Source organism: Otolemur garnettii, unplaced genomic scaffold (assembly GCF_000181295.1).
Source record: "Otolemur garnettii isolate 467f Iridium unplaced genomic scaffold, OtoGar3 scaffold00101, whole genome shotgun sequence".
NCBI classification, from domain to species: Eukaryota; Metazoa; Chordata; class Mammalia; order Primates; family Galagidae; genus Otolemur; species Otolemur garnettii.
Genome location: NW_003852496.1, coordinates 2,127,679 through 2,139,034, shown reverse-complemented (window position 1 = coordinate 2,139,034; position 11,356 = coordinate 2,127,679). Strand labels below are relative to the sequence as shown.

Genomic DNA, 11,356 nt, shown 5'->3' with positions numbered 1-11,356 from the left:
TTTTTTTTTTTTTTTGGTTTTGTTTTGATTTGTTTTGAGACGGAATCGCACTCTGTTGCTCCAGACTACAGTGTCATGGCATCATAACTCACGGCAACCTCAAACTCTTGGGCTCAAGCGATTCTCTTACTTCAGCCTCCCGAGTAGCTGGGACTACAGGCGACTGCCATAATGCCCGGCTATGTTTAGGGATGAGGTCTTGCTCTGGCTCAGGCTGGTCTGGAACCTGTGAGCTCAGGCAATCCACTCGCCTCAGCCTCCCAGAGTGCTAGGATTACAGCTGTGAGCTACTGCACTCGGCCTCATTTAATTAAGTTTTGACAATTGGGATAGGAATAGAAATGATGGTGCACCTTCAAGGTTAAGGTTGAAGGAAAAGCACATGTCCTTCTCTTTCCCCCTTTCTCCTTCTTGCTGGAGCAAACTGAGCCCTTTTGAGAGGAGCCAAAGCAGCCACCTTGTCCCATATGAGAGAAGGTGTGGCAGAGACACCCATTAGAAGGAGTAAGGGGTCCTCTTCTTTGTTTTTTGTTTTTGTTTTTGTTTTGAGAGAGAGAGTGCTTCTCTATTGCCTGGGCTAGAGTGTCATGGCCTCAGCCTAGCTCACTGCAACCTCAAACTCCTGGGCTAAAGCGATCCTCCTGCCTCAGCCTCCCAAGTAGCTAGGACTATAGGCACCTGCCACCACACCTGGCTAATTTTTCTATTTTTCGTAGTGATGGGGGGTCTTCCTTTGCTCAGGCTGGTCTCAAACTCCTGACTTCGAGCCATCCTCCTTTCTTGGCTTCCTAGAGTGCTAGGATTACAGGCATGAGCTACTGTGCCTGGCTGGAGTACAGGTCCTTAATGATTATAAAGCCCGCCCACTACTGGCATGCCTGGTTGGACTTTATGAGAAAAAAAGTTAACTTCTCTCTGGTTCAATCTACTATTATTTTGGGTCTCTCTGTAGCTGAACTAATATTTTAACTGATACAACATTTAGTTATTCTCTGGGGATCTCTGATAGCTCAGCTGAGCTGGAGTAATGACTGCATAATGGCTCCACGTGTGACTGCCTGTGCCACACAGAGGCCCTCATGGAGTAGTGGAGAAGGCTCACCCAGGCTGTGGGTTTAAAGGTCAGGTGGGACAGAAGTCAAGGCAAGGAAGGAGTAGAAAGACTGGCGTCAAGTGACCTTGGACACTGGCCTGCAGCAACATTTTCTGTTGAGACGAAAGGAATTGTATGAAGCTGCAATCAGGTCCAGCATTTTTGGATCTATGTTAGGCATTTGCTCAACCTGGGAACTGGACAAACGTTCCCTTTTGGGACCAAATTTCCTCTCTTGTGAAATGATAATATTAAGCCAGATCAGTGATTCTTGAACTGTTCTTTTTGTTTTTTGAGACAGAGTTTTACTCTGTCTCCTTGGGTAGAGTGCCATGGTGTCATAGTTCACAGCAACCTCAAACTGTTGAGCTCAAGAGATCCTCTTGCCTCAGCCTCCCAAGTAGCTGGGACTATAGGACCTGCCACAATGCTCAGCTATTTTTTTGTTGCAGTTATCATTGTTGTTTTTTAGCAGGCCTGGGCCAGGTTGAAACATGCCAGCCTCGGCTCGGCGCCTATAGCCAACCGGCTAAGGCGCCAGCCACATACACCTAAGGTGGCGGGTTCGAATCCCCAGCCCGGACCCGCCAAACAACAATGACGGCTGCAACCAAAAAATGGCCGGGCGTTGTGGCGGGCGCCTGTGGTCCCAGCTACTTGGGAGGCGGAGGCAGGAGACTCGCTTGAGCCCAGGAGTTGGAGGTTGCTGTGAGCTGTAATGCCACGGCACTCTGCCCAGGGGGACAGCTTGAGGCTCTGTCTCAAAAAAAAAAAGAAACATGCCAGCCTCAGTGTATGTGGCTGACACTGTAACCACTGTGCTCCAGGCACCAAGCCACCTGAACAGCTCTTTAGCCTTCAAAAAATGGAACAACTCTGGTGAAAGGGGGAAGCATGGAGTTGGTATCCTATACTGTGAAGGGATTCTACAGTTCCAGGGAATGTGATTAGAAGAAAACTACTAGGCTCCGCACCTGTGGCTCAAGCGGCTAAGGCGCCAGCCACATACACCTAAGGTGGCGGGTTCGAATCCCCAGGCCGGGCCCGCCAAACAATGATGGCTGCAACCAAAAAATGGCCAGGCGTTGTGGCGGGCGCCTGTGGTCCCAGCTACTTGGGGGACCTTGAAGCAGGAGACTCGCTTGAGCCCAGGAGTTGGAGGTTGCTGTGAGTGTGATACCATGGCACTCTACCCAGGGGGATAGCTTGAGGCTCTGCCTCAAAAAGAAGAAGAAAACTACTAGACCAGGTATCCCAGAGGATTTCTCTGAGCTCTAAAATCCTCATCCAATCCTCCAATATTTTTGGCTGGAAGGAAATCTTTCTCTTTGTTCTGTGTCGAAAGAGACAAAGATGGGGCCTTAAAATGTAAAAAATGTCTTTCCCCCTAATTGAACAATACACAGAAAAGTCCCATAGAACACTGCACTTTGACTGCCAGTTAGTGGAAAGGCTTCCTCCTCCAAACAAAGGAATTGTTACTTATCTAAGAGCAATGACCAAGAATAAGTGGATGAAAGGCTAAGCAACTTTGTGGAGTGTTCTAGGGTCATGTCCCTAGGGTTGATCAATCATAAGTTACATGCCACCAGTCACAACCTCAGTCTTCTGACGCATGGCCCCTCCTTTGGGCTCTGAAAATGACAGAGGATTTCACTCATGGACAGAAACCATTACCAAGTACCATACAAGCCAGTGTGTAAAATACACGCAGCAAAACTACATGCATTCAAGTGTGTTTGTGTGTGATCCTGAACCTTATTTGAATTCATTAGAAGCCTTAATTGTGAGCTGTGTTGTAGGCTGTGCACCAGGCCTGAGGTTAAAATGGTGATCACCACAAATGTGGTCTACATCCTCATCTACCTGCACTTCACTGGGAAAGACAAACATTGACCCCATAATTCTGCAAATTGTTAGAAACCTAGATTCAACAGTTAGAATGGAGAAGTACCAGGAGGTAGGTGTCTGGCTTATAGCTGGTGATAAATGTTTGTTGAATGAATGGATGAATGGGCAGTACAATTGTGATGGGGTAGTGCTAACATCATTATGAAACCTGACAGGACATATTTGCTGGCTATCGTCTCTTCTGAAGTTATGAGACTGGATGAAGCTTACATAGGTTTTGAAGCCAGAGGAGTTCCAGTACTGCAGGTTACCTGCCATGCGTTTTGGGGTAGGTCGTTGTTCAAATGCATGCGTTTTTCTCTGCATTAGGAATTATACCATCTTACAAGGCTGTACAGTCTTGGAAACTGTAAAATACTATTTACAGTCAACTTAATTTAACTAAGCAAGGAAGGACCTTATCTGTGAGTGGAGAATGGAGGAGAGGAAGACAATTCCATGGAGGATCCTGAGCGGGTCAGAGGTGGGTGTGGTTGACTGAGCTGCCTGCCACCCGCTGGCTTGAGCGTCAAACAGTCACCGAAAGTCAAAGCTTACACCCGGAATCTCAGTTTCCCTATCTTCGAAACGGAGGTAATAACCTGAGCTTCGCAGAAAATGTTATAATGGGTAGGATGGCACGAATAAGGGACTGGGGCCACTACAACTGCACAGTGAAACCCGGAAACGGCCTCTCTGCGCTCCAGACTACAGCCAGAGCAGGAAGTGCCGGCTGTGGGGGAAGCCAACCCAGAGACACAGCCGGAAGTGGGTGGGCGGAGCCTCAGTGGGCATAGTCGTAAGCCAATGGGACGCGGAGGCGTACCCGCTTCCACCAATGGAGCGCCGACCTAGGCGGGCCCTTACAAATAACCCTAGTAACGGCCGCATGGTAACCCTGGCGCCGGGCGCACGTTACTCCAGGCTAGTTTTCCACACTGGTTTTGTTTCCCGGCGCCTGAAAAATGAAGATCGAAGAGGTGAAGAGCACCACGAAGACGCAGCGCATCGCCTCCCACAGCCACGTGAAAGGGCTGGGGCTGGACGAAAGCGGCCTGGCCAAGCAGGCGGCCTCAGGGCTCGTAGGGCAGGAGAACGCACGAGAGGTGCGGAGGGCGGCGCGGGGAGTTGGGGGCGCCGCACAGGGCCGCTGCCGCGAGAGCCGCTGAAGTGGGGGGCTCAGGGCGCGGGGCGCGCTGGGGTCTCCCGCTGTAGTTTCCTTTAGGGCAGTGGTTCTCAACCTTCCTAATGCCGCGACCCTTTAATACAGTTCGCGGGATTAGGCAGGTTGAGAACCACTGCTTTAGGGCAGTGAAAAGGGCCACGGGGGACCCGCAAGAGAACAGGTGCTGGTGACGACTCTACGGGGGCGGTGGGCGGTTTGCTTCAAGTCAGGTATTGATGGAGCCCCCACTCTGTGCCAGGCTGTATTTGGGGCACTAGGTTACTGCTGGGACGAGATAAGGTTCCTGCTTTCAGGGAGCTTACATTTTAATGTGCTAAGAAATAGGTAATACAATTATTTTATCTTGGTGGAGGTCAGTTACTGCAGGACTTTGTCGGCCATGGTAAGGAAATTGGATTTATATTGTGAAGGTCGATTATATTGGTGGGGATTTTGTTTTTTTTAGTAGATAATTAAAAAGCTCGTTTTGGTTTCCTAGGGTCTGGGACCTGAGTGAGAGAAGTGGGAGTTAATGGAGAGGAACTGGTTTATAACCCCGCTTCAGGCATTATTTTGGTGTGATTTTTTTCTATTTCTTTTTCCAACTTTCCTCCTTCTCCACCTCCTCCAAGCATCTTTTTTGACTATTCCATTTAAATCTGCTTTTGTTAAGGCCTTTCATCTACACTATTTTTTTGCAGATGAAAAACTTACGGGAGAGGGTACTTCACTTATCTATCACCCAGTTTAGTCGTAGTGAAGCTGGAGTTTGTATCCATGTGCATTTCTGAGTCCCAAATTGGTGCTGTCTCTGTGATATTACCGACACTCTCTCACCATGCCCCTTGGCCTCTGCTGAGGCTTAGCAGCTGCAGAATCCTGTGCCTGTTATGAGGTTAGGACTATTGGCCCTTTGCCTGATTGTGCTAATAGAAAGGGCCAGAGAAAAGCTGGTTTTCCTTTGGAACATCATCTTTCCAAAAAGGAAATATTTGACCCTGGCTTACTCAGCACCTGGGACTGCCAGTAGCCCTCATCGAGTGCTCTGCATGTGCCAAGCAGCTTTATTTCCACTGTCTTGATTTTCATCTCCTGTCTAATAATTGTCCCTTTCCCACTTTAGTACAGACATTGAAAAAAAAGTTGAAAGACATACAATAAATACCTGTGTGCCTAAGTTCTATGTATAATTAACATTGTGCTCTGTGGCTTCATCCTAACTTTGCTCATCTGTCCATCTACCAATCCACTTTTACATGTCAAAGTAAGTTTCAGCCCTAAACCCCTTAGCATGTATACCATTAACTATTATGAACTCTGTGATCAGGTGAGGAAATTGTGGCTCACATAGGTTAGGTAAGTAGATTTAAGGGCGTCAGCTGGTAGAGCCAATTTTTTTTTTTTTTTTTTGAGAGCCTCAAGCTGTTGCCCTGGGTAGAGTGCTGTGGTATCACAGCTCATAGCAACCTCCAAATCCTGGGCTTAAGCGATTCTCTTGCCTCGGCCTCCCAAGTAGCTGGGATTACGGATGCCCGCCACAACGCCTGGCTATTTTCTTTTTTTTTTTTTTGGTTGTAGTTGTCATTGTTTGGCAGGCCCAGGCTGGATTTTAATCTGCCAGCTATGGTGTATGTGGCTGGTGCCTTAGCTGCTTGAGCTACAGGTGCCGCGCCAGAGCCAATTTTTTTTTTTAATGGAGATGAGATCTCTGTTGTCCAGGCTGGAGTGCAGAGACATGATTATAGCTCTCTGCAGCCTTGAACTCCTGGCTTCAAACATCTTCCTGCCTTGGCCTCTCAAAGTACTGTGATTACAAGCGTGAGCCACTGTGCATGGCCAGTGTGCATGAGCCACTGTGCATGGACAAGTCGTTGTGACTCCAGAATCCATGCTCTTAACTCTAGTGCTGTATGGCTTAGATCCACCTCAGCTACCAGGTTCTTATATGACTTTGGTTGGTCACATCAGCAGCCTCTTCTGAAAAATGAGAGTTAGACTAGACGATTTGTAAAAGGTGCTTCTAGTTCTTTTTAACTGTTAGAATGTGTAACATATCTCACGGAGAGAGGTTGGAACATAAATTGAGGGAGAATAAATTAAAAAAGTCTTAGTCTATAAGTAAGAATATCTGGTAGGGCAGTGGCTCATGTCTATAATTTTAGCACTCTGGGGGGCCAAAGTGGGCAGATCTCATGAGCTCAGGAGTTTGACACCAGCCTGACCAAGAGTGAGACCTTATCTCTACTTAAAATAGAAACATTAGCCAGGCGTTGTGCAAGAGCGAGACCTCATCTCTACTAAAAATAGAAACATTAGCCAGGCGTTGTGGCAGGTCCCTATAGTCCCAGCTACTCCCAGAGGCTGGGGCAGGAGGATCTCTCTTTTTTTTTTTTTTGAGACAGAGCCTCAAGCTGTCACCCTGGGTAGAGTGCTGTGGCATCACAGCTCACAGGAACCTCAAACTCCTGGGCTCAAGCGAGTCTCCTGCCGCAGCCTCCCAAGTAGCTGAGACCACAGGCCACCACAACGCCTGGCTATTTTTTTTGTTTGTTTGTTTTGTTATAGCCATCATTGTTGTTTTGGTGGGCCCAGGCTGAATTCAAACCTGCCACCTTAGGTGTATGTGGCTGGCACCCTAGCCACTTGAGCCACAGGTGCCAAGCTAGGAGGATCTCTAGAGCTCGAGAGTTTGAGGCTGCTTTGAGCTACGATGATGTCATGGCACTGTACCCAGGGTGAGACTCTGTCTTAAAAAATATAAAAAAATAAAAAAATAGGCTCAGCGTGGTTATGGCATCAGCCACTTACCCTGGTGAGTTTGAACCCTGCCCAGGCCAGCTAAACAACAATGAGAACTGCAACAAAAAAATAGCTGGGCATCATGGCAGACACCTGTAGTCCCAGCTACTTGGGCAGCTGAGGCAAAACTCTAAGCCCTAGAGTTTGAGGTTGCTATGAACTGTGATGTCACAGCACTCGACCAAAGGCAACATAGTGAGACTCTGTCTCAAAAAAAAAAAAGATTTGGAAAGCCTCTTTAACCTTTTTGCATTTCTAAAAGAGCTCTGATGCTTAGGATTATGATATCTCAGGGTCATGTAAAGACTGTAGTGAGTCTTCTATCCTTTCAGAAATGTAGCATCTGAAGAATAGCTTCGAGGCCCTATTTAAGGGCACCGTGTTTTGCTAACTGAAGCAGATTGGAAATATAGCATGGCCGCACACATTCACTTATGTTTTGAGAGGCTGCTGTAAGTGTGGGACCAGGGTACTTCACAGTCCATGGGGAACAGTGGCAGAGGAGGTTAAGATGTACTCACAAGACCCTGTCAATAGGGCATAATGTTGTCACTGCCCAAGCAGAAGAGCTGTGGCTTTCCTTCAGGCAAAGATAATGTACTTTTTAAATCCATGTAACACACCTTGTATTATGTAGATTTAGGTGCTCAGTAAGTGATTTCTCAGCCTTATCCTTTTATAGTCAAGTACTCTAAAGTATGTGAAGATTGGCAACTCAATTTATAGCTTAATATTTTCAGACAAAATGTATTTAAAATAAACTAATAGATGAATAAGTAACTTAATCTTGGATGTTCAAAAGGCATTCAGTCTAATGGCTGCACAGACTTAACCCCGCATTAAATATTTGCTTTGCAGTGTGCACTGATGGCAGCTAGCAGTGTAGACCACTGATTCTTAGCCTTAGTGGGTTATGTTGGGAATTTGATGAAAACTGGATTCTCTCTCAGGAAAAAAATGTATATATGAACATACACACAAAATTTTCTTTCCAGTTCAAGGAGGTTTGTGGGCTGCTGGAGTCTCTCTGTACCTCAGAGTGCTGCTCCCACTTGGATCCTTTATCACACTGTAGCCAGCATGACCTTTTAAAAATAAATCTTCACAGGACACCACATAGTTAAGAACATTTGATGGGCTTCCATTACACGTAGAATAAAACTCAAACTTTAGCGCAGACTGTAAGTTCGTTTTCTGTGATGTGGTCCCTGGCTCCCTTTTCATCCTCATCTTACTGTTCTCTTTTTCACTGTACTTTGGTCACTGCAGCCTGTTTGTCCCTTGGACATGCTAAGCTCATTCCTGCTTTGTTTATTCTGAATTTGCTGTTTGTTTTGCCTGGAACTCCTGCCCTGCTCAGAGCTTCACATATCACTGTCATCTGAAAGACCTTCCTGGCTCACTCTAGCCACTCCCTCCTTTTCCTTGATAGTACCGTAGTGATCTTGTGCAATGTTTTTGTTTTTGTCTGGCTCACTAGAAGGAAAGCTTCGTGAGTTACAAGGCTTCTCAGTGTGGTCTCGACTCTCCCGCATCTACACAGTGCCTGTGTACTGGCACTCAGTGTTGTTTGGATTGTGTGGACCAAGGACGGAAATTTTTTTCCCTATGAAACATTTTAATACATATTTATTATTTCTTTCCATTGTGGTGTGTAGGCATGTGGCGTCATAGTAGAATTAATCAAAAGCAAGAAAATGGCTGGAAGAGCTGTCTTGTTGGCAGGACCTCCTGGAACTGGCAAGGTACTCTCTCTTTTTTTTTTTAATCTACCCAAGAGAATGATCCTAATGTCTAAGCCAAATTGAATTCATGTCTTAACTAGTCTTTGTTTAGCTAAATTGGTTATATGTATCTTTTTAAAAGTAATGTGCAGTAATACAATTGCGTATCAAAAATCCATGCTTCTGAAATTCAAATTATCCTGGCCTACCTCCAGAGAAGAGAGAATGGTGTCCTCAGAGGGGTCTCATTACTCTAAAATTTGGTCTTTATCTCTTTCAAGTCTCCTTTGCTTTAGAAATACATTCCTGTTTGCCTAGGGCTACATAAAAATCCGAGTGACATCTTATTCAAGGAGGAAAGGAAGTGAGTCATCAGGTTTCCCAAATGCTACCTTTACCTATCACTAAATTGACTATGTAAGAAATGGGAAAAAAAGAAAAAAGGAATTAGAGACATGATACCGTCTCTCCAGGGCAGAAGGGAAACCAGGACAGTGCAAGATGACTCAGGTGAACTCTAAGCTTTGAGGCACTGACTCTTTGTGAATGTGGATAGAATTCAAGCAGGGGCAGCCCTGCTGGTTGTAAAGCTGGAAGCGTTGAGACTTGACATTTCCCTTCAGAGTTGGGAGAAGATTGAACTTTGCAGGAAAGATGAGGGCCCTCCAGGGAGAGGACACAGTGTTGGCTTGTTGGATTCTTGAGGGCAGTGGCCAGATACTTGAAACTCATAAGAGTTCTCAGTCTGAGCCTTGCTTGTTCTTCAAAAGGGCCATTTGGTCTGGGAGAGTAGGAGCCTGGGTTTTTGTGTGTAAAGAAATGGGCTTTTGGCTCGGTGCCTGTGGCTCAAGTGGCTAAGGCACCAGCCATATACACCTAAGGTGGTGGGTTCGAATTCTGTCCGGGCCCACCAAACAACAATGATGGCTGCAACCAAAAAATAGCCAGGCACTGTGGCAGGCACCTGTGGTCCCAGCTACTTGGGAGGCAGAGGCAGGAGACTTGAGTCCAGGAGTTTGAGGTTGCTGTGAGCTGTGATGCCACAGCACTCAACCCAGGGTGACATAGTAAGACTCTGTCTTTAAAATGAAAAAAGGAGTTGAAAGAGTAGCTTGATGAGCCCCTCTACACCCGACACTTAGGTAACTAATTGTGACTTCTGCTTTGTCTGTATCTTATTTCTGAACCGTTGAAAGTAATTTATAAGGACATCCTATATGACCACCCACCAAATTTAATGTTGCTACAATATTAGTTAACATATAGTTTATATTAAAATTTCTCACAGGCTCAGTGCTCGTAGCTCAGCAGTTAGGGTGTTGGACACATGCACCTGGGCTGCTGGGTTCCAACCCAGCCTGAGCCTGCTAAACAAAGAAACAAACAAACAGAAAAATAGCTGGATGTTATGGCAGGTGTCTGTAGTCTCAGTTACAGGGGAGGCTGAGGCAAGAGAATCAATCGCTTGGGCCTAAGAATTTGAGGTTGCTATGAGCTATGACAGCATTCTACCAAGGGCAACATAGTGAGACTGTCTCAAAAAAATAAAATTTCTCACAATTTTTATTTGTCACAGTTTTTTATTTTTAATTAATTAAATAAATAAACTTTAAAAATAATTAGGAGCAGAGCCAGGGAAAGAGTGTCTGAGAGCCCAGGAGGGCCGTGTAGAGAAAGGAGTGAGCAAGTGACTAGAGCAGCTGCCGTCGGGTGGTCCCATCAGACCATTTATGATCAGTCAACTCATGTGTTTTCAGAGGTAACAAACTTAGATTTTGTAATAAGAAGAAAATAAAGATGGTTACAATTTTTTAAAAATTCTGTAAATTCCAGTTTTTGACTTTTTAAAAAATAGTTTATAATTCAGAATATAATTAAAAATATCAGTGGCATTGATTGTTATAACATTTCTTTGGTCTCTTTTTATCTACAAGTTACCCTCCCCAGCATTTTTTTGTTTTGTTTTAGGACATTGACTTTTCTTTTTCTTGAGACAGGGTCTTGCTTTGTCACCTGGGCTAGAGTACAGTGTGGCAGCCATAGTTCACTGCAACCTCAAACTCCTGAGCTCCAGAAATCCTGCCTCAGCCTACAGAGTAGCTGGCACTACAAGTGCACACCACCATGCCATTTTGTAGAGACAGGGTCTTACTGTGTTTTGAATTCCTGGCTCAAGCAGCCCTTCTGCCTCCACCTCCCAGAGTGTTGGGATTACAGGTGTGAGGCATTGCACTGGCTGACACTGGCGGTTTTGAAGCTTCCAGGACAGTTGTTATGTACAATGTCCTACAACAGTGCAATTATCTGCTTGTTTCCATCTGAAATGTTAAACGCTTTGGCAAGGAGGCAGAACAGGTGCCCTTATATCCTTCCCATTGCATCACAACAGGAGGCTGATGTGAAGTTACACTGCAGAATTGATGGTTCCGTTTGTAACTACTCAGTGACCTGTGAGATGACACTTGGCCATGTAGGCATCCTTTCACCCTATGGGTTTAGCCTTAATTGATAGTCTTGCCTTGTCATTTATCCAAGGGGTGGTTGCTAAATGATGATTTTTCTAGTTCTGTCATTTTCTTTCATCTATATTAGCTTGCCCTTTTTTGGTATAGTACCCCCCTCCCAAATTCTCTCTCTCTTTTTTTTTAAATCTGGCCAGTTTTTTTTTTTTTTTTTTTTTTTTTT

At 45.5% G+C, this 11,356-nt stretch overlaps 1 protein-coding gene across 1 annotated transcript in view; it reads left to right on the top strand.

The window, feature by feature from the left end:
• Positions 1 to 3,785: 3,785 nt before the first annotated feature.
• RUVBL1 (RuvB like AAA ATPase 1) overlaps positions 3,786 to 11,356 on the top strand; it is a 45,773-nt gene continuing 38,202 nt past the window's right edge. Inside the window, exons 1-2 of the mRNA XM_003796192.2 lie at positions 3,786 to 4,089; positions 8,606 to 8,692. Of these exons, the coding sequence (XP_003796240.1) occupies positions 3,949 to 4,089; positions 8,606 to 8,692 (228 nt within the window). The 5' untranslated portion in view covers positions 3,786 to 3,948. The remainder of the gene's footprint in view (positions 4,090 to 8,605; positions 8,693 to 11,356) is intronic.